Source organism: Pelophylax lessonae (assembly GCF_965119305.1).
Source record: "Pelophylax lessonae genome assembly, chromosome: 3".
Taxonomy (NCBI): Eukaryota; Metazoa; Chordata; class Amphibia; order Anura; family Ranidae; genus Pelophylax; species Pelophylax lessonae.
In genome coordinates, this window is record NC_138770.1 from 645,020,845 (window position 1) to 645,041,320 (window position 20,476).

At 44.5% G+C, this 20,476-nt stretch overlaps 1 protein-coding gene across 1 annotated transcript in view; it reads left to right on the top strand.

The window, feature by feature from the left end:
- Positions 1–20,145: 20,145 nt before the first annotated feature.
- The window catches only part of MSH2 (mutS homolog 2), a 287,390-nt gene continuing 287,059 nt past the window's right edge, over positions 20,146–20,476 (top strand). The window contains exon 1 of the mRNA XM_082252339.1: positions 20,146–20,421. Within this exon, the coding sequence (XP_082108465.1) occupies positions 20,214–20,421 (208 nt within the window). The 5' untranslated portion in view covers positions 20,146–20,213. The remainder of the gene's footprint in view (positions 20,422–20,476) is intronic.

Sequence of the window (20,476 nt, forward strand, 5' to 3'; positions counted from 1 at the left end):
TTTCACTCGACCTGCTGACACCCGTCCTCTGACTATCCTACACCGGGGTGGCACCCCCTCAGGTCAGGCCCCTAGACATGATCCCATCACAATACTGTTTCAAGGTTCTCCAGTGTCTCTACCCCTCCATTCAGCTGTTATGGGCCTCTGGGTTCAGCTCCTTCCTTCTGGTCCCAGGCCTGACTTCCCGTGACTGTGTGCCACTGCTACAGAGAAGGCAGCTGCCACCCTCCTTCCAGGACTCTACTCACCAGCCAAAGACCCCACAGCATACGTGCTCCTGACTTTTATACTACCTCCCAGGTTGCACCGAGACAATCAGTCTGTGTCAATCACTGGGCTGTCTCAAAGCTTGTATACCCATTGGTCAGATTTCCACCACTATCCAATATGCTTCCCTATTGAACCAGTGTGAAACACTAGACCAGATGAATCGCACACTGAGCACTATGAGCAGACCTAACTCACAGATCCTGCTCTGTGGTAGGTAGAAAGCAATATAGATTTGCCTGCTGCTCCTTTGATAGGCAGAACCAAAACCATACTCTCACTAGCACCCACCTAGGAGGGTGCTCCATATACATTGGTGTATAGCACAGCAATAGTTTTAGGTTATTGTAGCCATATTAATGCACTTGCAAGAAAAACAATTGAATCCTGTTTGATACTTTTCTTTCTGCTAACATCCATATTTCTCTTAGTTGGAGTTTTTTTTTCTCTTTTTATAGATAGTCCTTAACTACCACAATACTGGGCACTTAAACCCCCTTCCTTCCCAGACCAATTTTCAGCTTTTAGCGCTGTTGCATTTTGAATGACAATTGCGCGGTCATGCAACACTGTACCTAAACCAAATTTGTGTCATTTTTTTTTCCCCAGAAATGGAGCTTTCTTTTAATTGTGTTTGATCACTGCAAGGTTTTTTTCTTTTTTGGTGCACAAATAAAAAAAGACCGAAAAGTTTGAAAATGTTTTGGTTATAAAATGTTGTAAATATGTTTTTTCCTGCACGGATATGCAGCATTGGTGGGCACTGATAGACAGTGCTGGTGGATGGCACTGGTGGGCAGCACTGATAGATGGCATTGGTGGGCAGCACTGGATAGATGGCATTGGTGGGCAGCACTGATAGGGAGGGCATCCCTGGTGGCACCCCCCCCCCCCCCCAGGGCTGCACTGGTAATCAATGTTCTGATTACCAGCACAGACCCCCCCCCCCCCCCCCCCGTGATCAGTGAGTAATTAGAAAAACTCAGATTCCCCCCCCCCCCCCCCCCCCTGGCTGCAGCACAGATCATCTTCTCACTGGCAGGATCTGTGTGAGAAGAGATCGGAGCCGTTACAACGGCTGTATTTACATTACATGACGGCTGTGATTGGACACAGCAGTTACGTGATCAGGAGGGCCAATCACAGGGCCCTCCTGCCACAACTTGTTGCTCTGTGTCCGAGGGACACAGGCACATCGAGATTGCGCCGCGGCGGCGCGATCTCGCTCCTTCTGAAGGACGTTCCGGAACGTCCGATCAGAAGGACGAGACTCCCACCTGGCCGTATATGTACAGTGGACAGGTGGGAGGTGGTTAAAGTATAACAAAGGGCACAACTTTTTTTTTTTTTTGTAAGTTTTGGATAAAGTGGAGAGGGATTAGAACCCCCTGTTAATGTTGTGTTTTTTTTTTTTTTTTTTTCTTGCTGTCTGTAACCCCGTTAAGGAGATTCACCCTCTCGATTAGCCCTGCTTACCATTATTGAAAGTGAAAAAAAAATCCCACATTTTGGGGTTGATCTCAGAAGTGTAATGGATGGGAAATCTTCCACTGAGGAGCCCACCTCCAAAGCAGAGTTGTATAAAGTACTCAAAACCCATACTTGAGTAGAAGTGGAAGTGCTCGATCAAAAAGTGACTTGAGTGGAAGTGCTTGATCAAAAAGTGACTTGAGTAGAAGTGGAAGTGCTCGATCAAAAAGTGACTTGAGTAGAAGTACTAAAGTATTCAACATTTTTTGTACTTCACTATTGCAAGTAGTTTTTTTAAAAATTTTTGCTACAAGTACTGAAAGTAAAAGTACAAGTACTGTGTTATGTAGTTATTAAAGAAAGTCAAAAGTTTATTAAAGTTAGTTATTAAGAAAAGAAGTCAAAAGTACACATGACATTATACACATTTTTTTGAGCTTCATGAAACCTGCCATCTACTGTTCTGGCAGTGGTAATTTTTATAATAGTAGCGAGTAACTATGCAGCACAAAAAAAAAATATTGTAGTAGAAGTATTGAAATCATCGAAAAAATGTAATGAAGTAAAAGTGGAAGTAGGAGAAACAAATTCTACTCTAGGAAAGTACAGATACCGTCTTTCTGTACTTAAGTACAGTAGTGAAGTAGTTATACTTAGTTACTATACATCTCTGCTCCAAAGTACTGTGATATACGGCATTACCAAAAAGAAAATACTCTCAAGTCTTCACAGCACAAAAAGAAGCCGCTCAGTCCTTGCTCATGGATAAGCAGTCGGAGTCATGCGATGCATTCCTGTTTGCCCTTTTTGGCCATCTGTGCATCCAGAACTATTGGGGTATAGCACAGAAATGGCCATTTTACAAAGCCCTTATCAATGCAAGTTATGGCTTCACTGGCTCTATGGAGTAGGGCTTGTAAGTCAAGGAGAACAGGGCAGCTAATAAGGATGGGGTGGGGCATTACAAAAGGAATTAAAAAAAAAAAAAAAAAAAGCCCCCCCCCCCCCCTCTAAAGTACAGCATTGTCTTATAACAAGGTATTCACACATCCCTACTTCTACTTGAACCCTGAAAATTAATAAAATGTGATGCTAGGTCCCTTTTAGCTAGAGCCCTCCTGTAGATGTTATTTGGTGAGTCAGTACCCCCACAAAAGCCAGGTTGGGATGAGCCCTGTTGCAGGTGGCGCATAGGAGCCAGAGACCTGACCACTGGGCAGATGTAGCCAGCAAGTGGAGGCCCTGGACAGGGCTGGGGGACAGGGAGAGGTAGACAATCCTGGCTCTTATGATGGAGGAGGCTAGAGCGGTTTTGTAAAAGGCCTTTTAGACCAGGCCAAGTGTTCCCCCTGAAGGACCTGGGAGAAGTGTAGCCAAGACAGAGGTGACTGCAGTGATCCTGTCTCAGGAAGGCTACCGGTAAGGAGCAGTTAGCTGGATACAGACCACTTAAGGCAAACGGCATAGCTCCTGATTGTCCCTGATTTGGAACAATGTCCCACATTTTAAATAAGAAATAAATACACTATTTACAGTATCTCTTAAGTGTTTCCCGGTGCTAAACCTTTCAGCCAATTTCTAAATTGCTGCATTGGTAAATTTTAAAAGTCAGTATAAAGGAATAGTAGCGGTAAATAAAAGCACTTGTGGGTTAAAAGAGAAGTAAGGGTCCTTTCACACGGGGCGGACCGTTTTTTGATCCGCTCCGGCACTTTTTAAAATTTTTTTACGGACAAGGATGACACTTGTGTCCGTATGTCCGTTTATCATCCCATCCGTTTGCGGATGATAAACGGAGATAATGTATGTCAATGGGATTGCGGGTGTCAGCGGAAGACACCGCTGATATCTGTTTTTGTGTCCGTTCTGTTTTTTTTTAAACGGAAGAAAAATAGGGTTCTCTTTCGTTCAAATAACGGAACTGATAGGAAAGGACGCAAATCGGATGTCAGCGGATGGTCATCCGCAATCCCATTGACATGCTTTATGTCCGCTTTTCATCCGCAAAAAAATGGGATGAAAAAACGGACATACAGATCGCTCGTGTGAAAGGACCCTAAGGGGTTTTGTTTTTTAACCGCTTCCATACAGAGCAGTAATTTTCAGCTTTCAGCACTCTCACACTTTGAATGACAATTGCTCAGTCATGCTACACTGTAACCAAACAAAATTTTTATCATTTTTTTCACACAAATAGAGCTTTCTTTTGGTGGTATTTGATCACAACTGGGGATTTTTTTTTTCGTGATACAAGCAAAAAAAGAGCAAAAATTTTGCAAAAAAAAACACTTTTTTTTAATTTCTATTATAAAATTTTGCAAAAAATTAATTTTTCTTCATACATTTGGGCCAAAATTTATACTGCTACATATCTCTGGTAAAATTAACCCAAATTAGTGTATATCATTTAGTCTGTGTGAAAGTTATTGAGTCTAGAAGCTATGGTACCAATTACTGAAAATTGATCACACCAGATGTACTGATGGCCTATCTCCTTTCTTGAGGCCCTGAAATGTCAGGACAGTACAAATACCCCCTAAATGACCCCTTTTTGTAAAGTAGACAGTCCAAGGTATTTAGTAAGAGGCATGGTGAGTTTTTTGAAGTTATAATTTTTTCCCACAATTCTTGGGAAAATGAAGAAAACATTTTTTTTTCTTTTTTTTCCCAAAACGTCAATTTATAAGCTATTTCTAACACATAGCATGTACACAGCAAAAATGACACCCCAAAATTCATTCTGCTACTCCTTCTGAGTATGGTGATACCACATGTGTGAGACTTTTACACAGCCTGGCCACAAAAAGAGATTCCACGTCCAAGTAGCACCATAAGGCGTTTTAGGAGCATAAATACACATAAAACTTTCTTACTACCTATCGCACTTTTCAAGGCCCTAGAGCACCAATACAATGGAAAGGTCCACAAAATGACCCCATTTTGGAAAGCAAACACTCTAACGTATATTCTATGAGGCATTATGGGTCCTTTGAACATGTCATTTTTTTCCACAAGTTTTTGGAAAATGTGGGAAAAAAATAAAAACTTTTTTTGTTTTTTTTACACAAAGTTGTCAATTTATAGGATATTCCTAACACATAGCATGTACATAGCAAAAATGACACCCCAAAATACATTCTGCCACTCCTCCTGAGTATGGCAATACCACATGTGTGAGACTTTTTCACAGCCTAGCCATATAGAGGGGCCTAACATCCAAGGAGCACCATCATGCATCCTAGCCACTTGCCTAGGCCTATTTTTGACATTTGGTGTTTACAAGCTAAAATCAGTTGTTTTTGCTAGAAAACTACTTAGAACCCTAAAACATTATATATTTTTTTTTTAGCAGAGACCCTAGAGAATAAAATGGAGATTATTGCAATATTTTTTATCACACCGTATTTGCGCAGCGGTATTCCAAACGCAATTTTTGTGGGAAAAAATTCACTTTTTTTAATTAAAAAATAAGAAACCAGTAAAGTTAGCCCAATTGTTTTCCATAATGTGAAAGATAATGTTACGCCGAGTAAATAGATACCCAACATGTCATGCTTCAAAATTGCACACGCTCACAGAATGCTGACAAACTTTGGTACTTAAAAATCCCCATAGGCAACACTTTAAAAATTTCTACAGGTTGCTATCTTATGCCCCATACACACGTGCAGATTATCTGCAGACTTTTGTCTGCAGACTTACCAAAACCATATAATATGAGGTCAAATCTAAACACTTTCAATTTGTATGCAATCCGGCAGGCCCTTGCACTACATAGAAAAGGTAAGTCTGCAGACAAAAGTCTGCAGATAATCTGCACATGTGTATGGGGCATTAGAGTTACAGAGGAGGTCTAGGGCTCAAATTATTGCTCTTGCTCTAACGATCGCGACGATACCTCACATGTGTAGTTTGAACACTGTTTACATATGTGGGCGGGGTTTCCATATGCGTTCGCTTCTGCGCGCGAGCTCGCGGGGACAGGGCGCTTTAATTTTTTTTTTTTTTACTATTTATTTTATTTTTTATTTTTACACTGTTTTTTTAAAAAAAAAAAAATTGATAATTTTTATTTCTATTACAAGAAATGTAAACATTACTTGTAATAGAAAAAGGCACGACAGGACCTCTTTTTTGTGAGATCTGGGGTCAAAAAGTCCTCAGATCTCACAAGTACACTAAAAGATAGAAAAAAAAAAAAAAATAAATAAAATGAAAAAAAAAAAAGGCACCTTTGAACTGGTTGCTAGGCAACGACGTTTGCCGTAGCTCCGGTCCTCCAAGACCATAGAGTCGAGTGAGGGCAAGCTTGCCCTCACTCGACATCCTGTCTGTGGGGATCTGGGACCGGATCGTTTTCCCCGCTGCCGGCGGGTCCGGTAAGCGGGGAAAAGGACCAGAATGCGGCGGGAGGGGGGGGCACCTCTTCCGCCACCCCAGAAGGGTGATCCCGCGGCGAATCCCTGCTGGGACCACCCTTATCGGAAAGCCAACCGTCCACCGTTTAAAAAAATACCAGGGTTATGGCAGCTATCTGCTGCCATAACACCGGTATTTAGGTTTAAACGGAGGACGTATATAAACCTTTTTGGACTTAGACATGGTGGCTGTATGAAGGGTGACAGGTACTCGGGTACTTTGCTGGGCAGGTGACAGGTACTCTGGTACTGATGAGCAAGTGGCAGGTACTCGAGTAGTCCGATAGGCAGGTGACAGGTACTCGGGTACTCTTATGGGCAGGTGACAGGCAGGTGATAGGTACTGATGAGTAGTACTGATAGGTGATACTGTACTGATGGGTACGGATGATCAGTACTGATAGGTGATAGGTACTGATGGGTACTGATGAGTAGTGATGGGTACTGATGAGCAGGTGGCAAGTACTCGGGTACTTTAGGTGTCAGGTACTCTGATGAGCAGGTGGAAGGTACTCGGGTACTCTGATGGGTAGGTGACAGGTACTCGGGTACTCTGATGGGTAGGTGACAGGTACTCGGATACTCCGATGACGGGTACTCGGGTACTCCGGTGACGGGTACTCAAAGTACCAGAGTACCTGTCATCAGAGTACCCGAGTACCTGTCATCAGAGTACCCGAGTACCTGTCATCAGAGTACCCAAGTACCTGTCATCAGAGTACCCGAGTACCTGTCATCAGAGTACCTGTCATCAGAGTACCCGTCATCAGAGTACCCGAGTACCCGTCATCAGAGTACCGAGTACCCGTCATCAGAGTACCCGAGTACCTGTCATCAGAGTACCCGAGTACCCATCATCAGAGTACCCGAGTACCTGTCACCAGCCCATCAGAGTACCTGTCATCAGCCCATCAGAGTACCCGAGTACCTGTCATCAGGGTACTTTGATGGGCTAGTGACAGGTGCTTTTTATTGGGGGGGGGGGGCAATCAATGTGGTTGGGGTGCACTGTACTTGGTAACTAGCTGTTACCACAATCTCCTCCTCACACAGGATCAGTGTGTGAGGAGGAGAAAACGGTGACAGCTAGTTACCATGTTCTCTGATGACATTTGTGACCGGCTGTGATTGGACACAGCCGGTCACGTGGTAAAGAGCCAATTTCATTGGCTCTTTACCTAGATCGGGGATGGGCTCTGTCCGAGGGACGAGCCTCATCCCCGATCGCCGCGCTGCGCGCCCCCGGGGGGCGCGCATTAAGGAAGGAACGAGCGGCTCATGTGATCGGCTGTGATTGACACAGCCGATCATGTGGTAAACAGCCAATTTCTATTGGCTGTTTACCTTGATCAGGGATGGGCTATGTCCGAGGGACGAGCCTCATCCCTGATCGCGCCGGGGGCGCGCACTGGCAGCTAGAACGGGCCGACGTCATATGACGGCGGCCCGGATCGGTAAAGGAATGTTGCCGACGTCATTTTACAATGACTCGGTATTGAAGGGGTTAAGAATCATACTTACCTAGGTGGATGCTGCATCCGTCCCCTGCTGGCACTTTACAATGAGAACCAAGCGATCAAGCACTGCCGATTGCTCGGTTCTCAGTGCTCCCTAAGCAGAGAGCCGGTGCTTGTCAGTCACTGCTTTGTCCCCCCCCCCCCCCCCCGCACTCACCCACTGGAGCTGGGCTGTGGAGGGAATGGCCAGCTCAAGCTCTCAGTGGCTCGCTGAGCCGGGTGCAAGGCCAGGCATGTGGGCAGATCCTGACTTTATTGTCGCAATCTTGCCCTAGCCTGGACAGGCTCTGTAATGTCAGCAAACTGCACTCCTGTGATCTACAGGAAAAGTACAGCCAAACAAGCATTGACAGTACTTCTTTATCTAATCATTTTTTTATAATATTTCTCCTTTAAGGGGGCATGGCAGGGTGTGTGTTCCTATGCCTACATGCTTTTGCCAATAGGTGTCCCTTGTTCCCATCTCAAAAAGTTGGGAGGCAGAGCCCTCTGAGTGAGTACTGATGACCCCGCAAAAACAGAGTGTGTGCTGCTTTCACATGTGACTGCTGTGGTTCATCCACTATACTGTATGTGATTGACAAAATCCAGTTAATAGCGGAGCTCCACCCAAAAGGGGAAGCTCTGCCTTTTTGTTTCCCCCCCACTGCCACATTTGGCACCTTTCAAGGGGAAGTGGGTACCTGGTTTATACAGGTACCCACACCAACTTCCGGATGACTTTGCCATTGCCAGGAATGTAGTAAGAAGGCGTCTGGCAAGGAGATGGGCACAAGATGGCAAAGGGTGAAATCATCAAGCAGGAGGGTTGTTATTTTGGTGCATGGACACAGCAGCTGCTCCCAGTTTGACACCCATGCGGGTGCGAGTAAACACAGCCCTTGCATGGATGTATGCCCTTAGGCCCCTTTCACACTATCCGTCCGTCGGACGGATTCCGTTTTTCTCAGCGGGAGATCAAGCCGCCGATCCCCCGCTGAGCAGCAGGAGGACAGCTGTGTCTCCGCTCTGTGTGCGGAGACACAGCTGCAAGTTCCCCATGCATCTCTATGGGGGAAATCGGATGGGAACGGACCGTCGGTCCGTTCTCATCCGATCCCATCTGCTGGACGGATGGAAAATAGGGTTCCATCTGTCCAGATTTGACGGATCGGATCGGGTCGGATGTCAGCGGACATGTCTCCGCTGCCATCCGATGCCCCATAGGAATGCATGGGGGGACCGTTCAAATCCGCCAAAAAAACGGACAGGCGGATCTGAACGGTCCGCCTGTGTGAAAGGGGCCTTAGTGTGCAAGGCCTCGGATTCAAGCAATGAGAGGTCTGTGAGCTCCATTTTAAAGTTGTTAACATCTGCGATCCTGTATTCTTCCTGTGATGGGAACTTCGGCCATCTTGATTGGCCGTGTTGGGATGATGTAACTTCTATGCATGCGCAGATGCTGAGAACCTTTTTTGCAGAAAATAGGAGGATATTCAATATCGCATTTGCAACACTTTTCTAACATTAATGTTGTCTAAAAATATCCTGCGCCAAATTCAAAATAGCAGCGTGAGAGTGCGAAGGCAATTACCAACGTGCAAAAAAATCAGGTAGTTCTTAACCACTTCAGCTCCCAAAGGTTTACCCCCCTCATGACCAGGACGTTTTTTGCAATACATCACTGCGTCACTTTACCACTTGCTGTCGTCAAATGAGGGGGATTGCATGTGCTCTGTGTTGTTGGAACATGGTGTGACCCCTATCTCAGCAAAGAGCCACGGCTCTTTATCCATATGATCGGCTGTGTCAAATCACATGTAAACAAGGAAATGCCGTTACCTTTTTCCTCTGTGGGGTGCTGCCGCCGCCATTGCCGGTGAGGGAACCCGGCAATGAAGCCTTGCGGCTTCATGGGCGGGTCCCTAATGCGCATGCGCGAAGCACGCTGCGCATTTGGATTGGCTCGGCGGCAGGGGAAGAAGGAGGGGGCCAAACTTTCGAGGGACTGCGCCATCTCCCGGAAGTGGGGGAATGGTACTTGTCAAAAAAAGGGACCCGTTCCCCCCTCCCCCCTGAAAGGTGCCAAATGTGGCACCGGAGGGGGGAGGAAGCAAATGAGCAGAAGTTCCACTTTTGGGTGGAACTCCACTTTAACTTTGTATTGACACCCCCAGCGATTCGCATATGGCAGTGTGAACTGCCTGCAAGTTGAATGCGATGCGGGAACCCGCAGTGGATTCACAGGGTTCCCGCATCGCATACAGTCAGGTCCATAAATATTGGGACATCCACACAATTCTAATCTTTTTGGCTCTATACACCACCACAATGGATTTTAAATGAAACAAACAAGATGAGCTTTAACTGCAGACTTTCAGCTTTAATTTGAGGGTATTTACATCCAAATCAGGTGAAAGGTGTAGGAATTACAACAGTGTGTATATGTGCCTCCCACTTTTTAAGGAACCAAAAGTAATGAGACAGATTAACAATCATAAATCAAACTTTTACTTTTTAATACTTGGTTGCGAATCCTTTGCAGTCAATTACAGCCTGAAGTCTAGAACGCATAGACATCACCAGACGCTGGGTTTCATCCCTGGTGATGCCCTGCCAGGCCTCTACTGCAACTGTCTTCAGTTCCTGTTTGTTCTTGGGGCATTTTCCCTTCAGTTTTGTCTTCAGCAAGTGAAATGCATGCTCAATCTGATTCAGGTCAGGTGATTGACTTGGCCATTGCATAACATTCCACTTCTTTCCCTTAAAAAACTCTTTGGTTGCTTTCGCAGTCTGCTTCAGGTCATTGTCCATCTGCACTGCGAAGCGCCGCCCAATGAGTTCCGAAGCATTTGGCTGAATATGAGCAGATAATATTGCCCGAAACACTTCAGAATTCATCCCGCTGCTTTTGTCAGCAGTCACATCATCAATAAATACAAGAGAACCAGTTCCATTGGCAGCCATACATGCCCACACCATGACACTACCACCACCATGCTTCACTGATGAGGTGGTATGCTTTGGATCATGAGCAGTTCCTTTCCTTCTCCATACTCTTCTCTTCCCATCACTCTGGTAACAGTTGATCTTGGTCTCATCTGTCCATAGGATGTTGTTCCAGAACTGTAAAGGCTTTTTTAGATGTTGTTTGGCAAACTCTAATCTGGCCTTCCTGTTTTTGAGGCTCACCAATGGTTTACATCTTGTGGTGAACCCTCTGTATTCACTCTGGTGAAGTCTTCTCTTGATTGTTGACTTTGACACACATACACACCTACCTCCTGGAGAGTGTTCTTAATCTGGTCAACTGTTGTGAAGGGTGTTTTCTTCACCAGGGAAATAATTCTTTGGTCATCCACCACAATTGTTTTCCGTGGTCTTGCGGGTCTTTTGGTGTTGCTGAGCTCACCGGTGTGTTCTTTCTTTTTAAGGATGTTGATTTGGCCACACCTATTGTTTTTGCTATCTCTCTGATGGGTTTGTTTTGTTTTTTCAGCCTAATGATGGCTTGCTTCACTGATAGTGACAGCTCTTTGGATCTCATATTGAGAGTTGACAGCAACAGATTCCAAATGCAATTAGCACACTTGAAATTAACTCTGGACCTTTTAGCTGCTCCTTATAAATGGAATAATGAGGGAATAACACACACCTGGCCATGGAACAGCTGAGCAGCCAATTGTCCCATTACTTTTGGCCCCTTAAAAAGTGGGAGGCACATATACAAACTGTTGTAATTCCTACACCGTTCACCTGATTTGGATGTAAATACCCTCAAATTAAAGCTGGAAGTCTGCAGTTAAAGCACATCCTGTTCCATTTCAAATCCATTGTGGTGCTGTATAGAGCCAAAAAGATTAGAATTGTGTCAATGTCCCAATATTTATGGACCTGACTGTTTGTGTGAACCGGGACTAAAGGAGAGATTTGGGGGTCTCTCCATAAAGAGGAACTTCCATATTTATTTCTATTACAAGGGATGTTTACATTTCTATATAATAAAATAAAAGTGATAACAAAAAAAAAAAATTAAAGACAGTGCAAAATGAAAAGTAAAAAAAATAAGAAAAAAAAAATGTAAAGAGTCCAGTCCCTCTGTGTTCGCGTGCAGAAGCGAACGGATATGTAAGTCGCATATGTAAACGGTATTTGCATCACACATGTGAGGTATCACCGCAAACATTAGAGCGAAAGCAATATTTCTAGTGCTAGACCTCCTCTGTAACTCTTAACAGCTAACCTGTAAAGACGTTTACAGCATCACCCATACTGTTTAACCACTTGCCGACTGCCTAGCGACGATTTACGTCGGCAGTCAGCCCCTCACAGGCTAAGTGACGCAGTACTACGTCGCTAGCCTGTGAGGCTCTAGGGAGCGAGCGTGCGCCGCTGGAGGCGCGCTCCCACTCGCTCACGGACACCCCCCCCCTCGCGCGAGTGACCGGCGGACCCGATGTCCGTCGGTCACTCGCGATCGTCGGTTACATCGGGAGAAAGGCAGGCGGCTAATGTAAACAAAGCCGCCTGTCAGTCTCCCCTGTGTAACAACACAGATCATACAGTCCTACTATGTAGGACCGTAGATCTGTGCTGTTACATCACAAGCCACATCCAATCACAGTAAGAATCACGCCCCCTAGGGACACAATTAACCCCTCCTTCTCAAATAAAGTTAACACCTTCCCTGCCAGTGTCATTTTTTCAGTAACAGTGTATATGTATAGCACTGATTACTGTAGTAATGTCACTGGTACCCCCAAAAGTGTCAAAAATGTCAGTCAAGGGTCCGATCTGTCCGCCGCAATGTAGCAGTCCCGCAAAAAAAAATCGCAGATCGCCGCCATTACTCGTTAAAAAAAAAAAACAATAAAAATGACGAAAATCTTTCCCTTAGTTAGTAAACGCAATAACTTTTGCGCAAACCAATCAAAATACGCTTTTTGCGATTTTTTTTACCAAACATATGTAGCAGAAAACAAATTGGCCGAAAATGTTAAAAAATTTTGATTTTTACATTTTTTGGGGGGAATTTCATAAAAAAAAATGTGAAAAATATTGTTATTTTTGCAAAATTGTCGCTCTTTTTTTGTTTATAGCGCATGATCAAAAAATCTCACAGGTGATCAAATACCACCAAAAGAAAGCTCTGTTTGTGGGAAAAAAAGGACATCAAATTCGTTTGGGTACAGCGTCGCACAACCGCGCAATTGTCCGTTAAAGTCACGCAGTGCCGAATCGCAAAATAGGCCCTGGTCAGGAAGGGGGTAAAATCTTCCGGGGCTTAAGTGGTTAAAACCCAGTAATACACTGGAGTTTATTTACTAAAGGCAAATCCACTGTGCACTGCAAGTGCACATGGAAGTGTGCTTGGGAGGGCAGTCGCTGTAGATCTGAGGGGAAGATCTGAAATGAGGGGAAGCTCTGCTAACTTCTATTATCCAATTATGTGCATTCAAATATGCTTGTTTTTATACTCTTTGCATGTTCCCCTCGGATCTACAACGACTGCACTTGCACTGCACTTATAGTGCAGAGTGGATTTGCCTTTAGTAAATAAACCCCATTGTCTCACCCTGCTCTGCACATGCTCAGCTGCTCTTTATTTTTTGACAATGTGCAAAAAATGAAGAGGCCGATCTGCTGACAGCCTACAGATTCACTGCTGCTCAGGGGATTTGGGCTTCAGCAAAACTTTTTATGAAGTTGTTATGGGTAAAGTTCCACTTTGCAATTATTAGCTCTTAAACCAAGGGCTAGCTACAGCACTTGCTGAATAATTGGTGCTCTTAGCAAAGGAAATTAATAACTCACTATATTATGAATAAAGTAACATGTGCTCCAGTAACTGGGAATAGGACTAGGTAAAATGTAAATACGAATAGATAAATACAATAAATAACCAGACACAGGTAAATAATAATGACTAATCGCATATGATAAAGTCCAGAAAATAAGGTGACTATAGTGCTCAAAAATGATCAAAAATGTCCTTTGTGACTGTATTATTTAACGGTTCAAGAGTGCAAGTGCTCAAACATGGGTGTCCATAATTTCTGTGACATCAATCCGTTTCACAGTGACTTGTGGGTAGATGAAAGCACTTACCAGAACCAGTGGGTCCTATATGCCTTACAGCATTAGAACCACTCGCGCTTTATTTGCCCCCTGGGCTGGGATGGGTTCCCCTTTAATCTCCTATGGGTTGGTATGGTCTGGTATTAAGCTTCTCCTTACATCGGGATATGTGCCAGTAGGGAAGGAAAAAAAGCTTCAAATGGTGTAGTATCAAAAGTAATTCGTTTATTACCCACAATAGTGGGTTTTTTAAAGTAGGAATTGTACAGAATAAAAAGCAGTGGTGGCCAGTGGTTGGCTGGTGTGGGCTGCGCGTCCTTTCTGCAGAGTGGCGAGCTGTGCTTCCGGCTTGCGTTCCACCTGATGTACCGTGTTGACGCTATGTGTTCCAAACTGACGCGTTTCGTCACTTCCTGTGACGTCTTCCACTTTAGCAATGTTCTAGGAGTGTTCCAGTCAGGCTTCATTAGGTAAATAAACAGTACATACAGTTTTTTGGTGCAAAGCACCCGTGACCTGCGCTCGGAGTGGTGTGAACTTTAGTCCACCTTATTAAAGTATTAAAGGTATTTCTGTAGCTGTGGACACGTCAACCCAGGAAAGATGCTACGGCCTTGCTGCCCCTTACACGACCAGGGAAGTCTGGAAATACTGTAACAACAAACAAACACAAGGGCGCACCGGCCTAGTGCATTATCATTTAGATGGTTTATTTAAAAAATAGGATTAAAAATACTCACAAACGAGTTCTTGTTAAAAGCATGTCACAAAAGGAACGCAGTCCTCAGTAAAGGTATCCGAGGATGAGTAGTCCCTTAGATTCTTGAAGGCTAACGCGTTTCGAGGCCTAGCCTCTTCCTCAGAGCAGTGGTGGCCAGTGGTCGGCTGGTGTGGGCTGCGCGTCCTTTCTGCAGAGTGGCGAGCGGTGCTTCCGGCTTGCGTTCCACCTGATGTACCGTGTTGACGCTATGTGTTCCAAACTGACGCGTTTCGTCACTTCCTGTGACGTCTTCCACTTTAGCAATGTTCTAGGAGTGTTCCAGTCAGGCTTCATTAGGTAAATAAATGCCCTACACCTAGAGTAAGGGCATTATTCAACTTTGGTCAAAGCTGCACAGCTTGTTTTTACCTACGGTTGTCCCATAGGCCTCATGCACACGGACGCAGAAAATGTTGCTTTTAGGGGTGGTCGGCGTTTTTTTTTCTTTACACCTTAGAATGCAACTGCATGTTTGCTAATGCGCATGCAGGTGTTTTAGCACATTTTTTACGCAGTGTTTAGTGTAAAAAAAAAAAAAATGCTATGCAATTGATTTTTTTTTCTTACAGCTAGAATAAGGCTCCATTCACACTTGTACGACTCTAAAGTTGCGCCAACGGATGGGTGCAACTTGGATACAACTTGGGCTTTGACCAGTAATCATGGAAAACTGTTGCACACAAGTTGCATTGTATAACATTCAGGTATGACTTTTATGCAACTTCTGAGAGTTAACATTGAAGTCTATGGCCTTCAAGTTGCATTAAAGTTGGACCAAATTAGTGAATGAACTATTTTGAAGTTGCTGCTCTCAATCAAAGTCAATCAGCCAATTAGGAGAGAGAGGTGGGCTGGGCTGGGTCGCGGCTCAGTGTCTGAATAGACACAGGGAGTTGTGACTGGGCTCAGGTGCCTCCATGCCAAGCGGTACTCAACAGGAGGGAGGGGCCTGGAGCACCGAAGAGGGACCCGAGAAGAGGAGGAACCGGGCTCCACTGTGCAAAACCAACTGCACAGAGCAGGTAAGTATAATATGTTTGTTATTTAACCGCTTATGGCCCGCCGCATATATACTGCGGCAGGCTGGCTCAGCTGCGCGAAGACGATTCGTGGGAGTGATCCTGGGGGGGCCACACCATTCACAGTTAGAAAGCACCCCCTAGGCCCCTACATTTAACCCTTTGATTGCCCCTGGGTTAACCCCTTCCCTGCCATTGTCATTATTACAGAAACAGTGCATATTTCTAGCACTGATTACTGTAGTAATGTCACTGGTTCCCCCTAAAAGTGTCAGTTAGGGGTCCGATCTGTCCGCCGCAGTGTCGCAGTCCCGCTAACAATCGCTGATCGCCGACATTACTAGTCATTAATAAATAAATAAATAAAAATGACATAAATCTTTCCCCTAGTTTGAAGATGCAATACGTTTTGACCAAACCAATCAAAATACGCTTATTGGGATTTTTTTTTTTACCAAAAATATGTAGCAGAATACAAATTGGCCTAAAATTATGAAAAAATTTGATTTTTACATTTTTTTGATTGGGAATATTATATGGCAGAAAGTGAAAAATATATATATACTTTTTTCAGAATTGTCGCAATTTTTTTGTTTATAGCGCAAAAAGTAAAAATCGCACAGGTGATCAAATACCACCAAAAGAAAGCTCTGTTTGTGGGAAAATAAGGACGTTAATTTTATTAGGTACAGTGTTGCACGACCACGCAAATGTCCGTTAAAGTAACGCAGTGCCGAATCGCAAAAAAATGGCCTGGTCATTAAGGGGGTAAATCCTTTTGGTCCAGAAGGAGCTGAAAAAAAAAAAAAGACTTTGCAATTACTTTAAGATAAAAAACCTTCTGACTTTATAACCACTTTAAAGTCGAGCATATACATTGTGAATGGTGTATGAATATGGGGAACGACTTGTCATGCAACTTTGATGTACAAAGTTGCATGACAAGTTGCACACCTGTGGATGGAGCCTGAATGAATATTCAGCCAATAGATGAGTTTATGCACAAATGCTTCTATACGCTGCACGCATGTAAACGCATATAGATGCACCTAAACACAAGTGAAAAATGCCAAATTAGAGTCATTTTTTTCTGTCAACAATAATTTCATATGCCTGTGTGCATGAGCCCTTATCTGCATAGGCGTTTTTTTGATAAAGGTAAACTTTGCCTTTAAAGTTGAAGTTCACTCAAAAACTTTCTAATACTAAATCTGCTCACAGCCACATTCCTAAATGAATCTATCTAACCCTGTAACCCCCCCCCCCCCCCACCCCCGCCACCCTCACGTGCTTCTACTGGCTTGCCTGTGCGATCGACAAACTGGAGAAGGAAAGGAATTCGCCAGTGGTGGAAGTTCACCATAGAGAATATCGAGGACTGGAGGTTCCCCGGCATTCTCTATGACCTTCGGAGGCCCAGGCGCGACGTTATGATGTCACGTCCAGCCTGGCAGTTGTAAATACTGCCATGTACTCGGTTGGAAAGTCTGAGATCGTTTTTTTTTTTCTTATTGTTTTTCTTGATCTCAGTCTTTCCTGCCTAGAGGAGAGATCTGGGGTCTTATAGACCCCACATCTCTCCATAAAGAGGACCTGTCATGCCCTATTCCTATTACAATGGATGTTTAAATTCCTTGTAATAAGAATAAAAGGATAAAAAAAATAAAATAAAAAGGAAAGAGAAAAAATATAAAAATAAAATAAACAATAAAAAAATGTAAAGCGCCCTCGTCCCAGGGTGCTGGCACACAGAATCGATTGCATATGTATGTTATGCCCACATATGTAAACGATGTTCAAACCACACATGTGTGGTATCGTCGCGAACGTTTGAGTGAGAGCAATAATTTTAGCACTAGTTCTCCTCTGTAACTCTAAACTGGTAACCTGCAAAAAAATGTTAAAGCTTAGCTTATGGAGATTTTTAGGTGCCGACGTTTGCCGCCAATCCACGAGTGTGCATGACATGTTAGGTGTCTATTTACTCGGTGTAACATCCTCTTTCACATCATACAAAAAAATTGGGCTATTGTGAGTGTTTTGTTTTTTTACATTTATGAAAGTATATATATAGATATAGATATAGCACCCTCCTAGGTAGGTGCAAGGAAAACACATCCTGTTCTGCTTATCAGGAGAACCGGATCTGTTAGTTTAGCCTGTCACATGTTGCCAGGTGTGATTTATTGGGTCTAAGGGAGTCTCCCTACTGTATCCAATAAGGGAGCTTGTTGGACAGTGGAGGAAACCTGCCCAATGGCACACCAGGGTTTTTTGGTGTTCTCAGTGGGTGGACATTGCTGCAATGCATCCTGGGATTAGCTATAAATCCGGAGGGAGCATGTGACAGGGTGTCTTTTGGCGGGAGCAAAGTCCCAGGAGGAGGTGGACGGCTGTCTCTCCTCCTGCTGATGTGAGGAAGGTGGTTTAGGCAGTCGGCCTGTTGAACTGGGTGTGGAGCTGAGCTTCAGAGGATCCAGTGTGCTGACCAGTGGAGCTGCTGGGCAGAAGACTTTGGGAAAAACAGTATCCTGAGTACCGAGGGAACTGCTCAAGGGTCTCCCTAGGAGAGGGGACCACTCCAGAGAAGTCAGAGGATCAAGGAGCCAGCTCACTCAGAGTGTTACAGGAAAGGGGGTGCCAAGTAGTTAGCCCTGAAGATTAGGGACAAAGGGGGTGCCAGGAAGGGCCCTGAAGTTGTTCAGCAGTACAGTCCACCTCAGAAAGCTCTATTACTTCATTCACAGCCAAGGGCAAAGTGAAGCAGCAGCCTAGCCGTGACTAGCTCTATTCAGCGTTACTCCGCATTATACAGTGCTATTCAGCTCTATTCAAGTTGTCCCAGCCTACTGTGCAAAGTTATTTAACCACTTAAGCCCCGGAAGATTTTACCCCCTTCCTGACCAGGGCCTATTTTGCGATTCAGCACTGCGTGACTTTAATGGACAATTGCGCGGTCGTGCGACGCTGTACCTAAACGAATTTGACGTCCTTTTTTTCCCACAACAGAGCTTTCTTTTGGTGGTATTTGATCACCTGTGCGATTTTTGATCATGCGCTATAAACAAAAAAAGAGCGACAATTTTGCAAAAATAACAATATTTTTCACATTTTTTAATATGAAATTCCCCCCAAAAAATGTAAAAATCAAATTTTTTTAACATTTTAGGCCAATTTGTTTTATGCTACATATGTTTGGTAAAAAAAAATTGCAAAAAGCGTATTTTGATTGGTTTGCGCAAAAGTTATTGCGTTTACTAACTAAGGGAAAGATTTTTGTCATTTTTTTTTTTTTTTTTTTTAACGAGTAATGGCGGCGATCTGCGATTTTTTTTGCGGGACTGCGACATTGTGGCGGACAGATCGGACCCTTGACTGACATTTTTAACACTTTTGGGGTTACCAGTGACATTACTACAGTAATCAGTGCTATACATATACACTGTTACTGTAAAAATGACACTGGCAGTGAAGGGGTTAACTTTTTTTGAGAGGGAGGGGTTAAGTGTGTCCCTAGGGGCGTGATTCTAACTGTGATTGGATGTGGCTTGAGGTGTAAGAACAGTGATCAACGGTCCTACATAGAAGAACCGTATGATCTCCATTCTTACACAGGGGAGAATGACAGGCGGCTTTGTTTACATTAGCAGCCTGCCTTTCTCCCGCTGTAACGGACGATCGCGAGTGACCGGTGGACATCGGGTCCGCCGGGCACACGCGCAGGGGGGTCCGTGAGCGAGCGGGAGTGCGCCTCCGGTGGCGCGCGCTCGCTCCCTAGAGCCTCACAGGCTAGCGAGGTAGTACTACGTCACTTTGCCTATGAGGGGCTGACCGCCGCAGTAAATAGTCGTGCGGCGGTCAGCAAGTGGTTAAGTTGGAGTATCCCACTCATTCCCTTCTCCTATCCAAGTTCCAAATAAAACCTAAAAACCAAAGGTATTGGACTGCTTCTTGTCTGAGGTAAAACACTTGCGAAAATGTCAGACTGTTCTGTTGTTGCTAATGGTAACCCAGGGGAACCCGTCACCATCACCAGCAGCTCCCAAGGGAGTAGTGCTACATAATGTTTGGGGGTTCTGAGTAATTTTCTAGCAAAAAATAATGATGATTTGTACACGTAGGAGAGAAGTGTCAGAATTGGCCTTTTATGGTTACGAAAAAAGAAAAAAAATGATGCTCAGTTGCACAATGTCACTGGTTGCTAAGATGCAGCAGGTGCCGGAGGCTGTCAGCATCTTAGCAACCAAAGAAACTTGGGAGCACAGGTTCCTTCAGACCTGATGTTAGATGTAAGGTGGAGCAGACACTGCTCTTTATGAATTCCAAGGATGGCGCGTCTCCTAGAATTGAAAACCTGCCTTGTTCAAATGTATGATGTCAGGTATCACTTTAAAATCAAATTAATTTATTATAATAAGTATGTTTTTTACATGCTGGCAGCTATGTGACTTTAACACAAATAACTGGCCAACTTTTATTTATATTTTAAACATTTCCAGGGGCACATCTTTAAAACCTAGATCTGGTTATAGAAATAAATGTATTTTTGTGAGGCGCAATCACTAATGCCCTTACACAACATGGCGCCCTAGCAGTCTCTCCTCTCACGCTGCCCTTCTCCTGCGTGCTGACGCCGTGAGGCAGCCGCAGCGTGCTGTCATCCTGTGTTGTGGCTGCTGTACTGTTGGCGGGAGATTCCAGCATGGCCGTGCAACCGAAAGAGAAGCTGTCTATGGACAGCGGGGCGGAGAGCGGCTTCCTCAGCTTCTACTTCTCCATGCCGGACAAGCCGGAGACCACCGTGCGGGTGTTCGACAGGAGCGACTACTACACAGTGCACGGCAGCGATGCCATCTTCGCCGCAAAGGAGGTCTTCAAGACCAATGGGGTCATCAAGTATCTGGGATCAGGTGCGGGCCTCGCTGTCTGTCTCATAGGGCCCTGGACCGCGTGTGACTACAAATC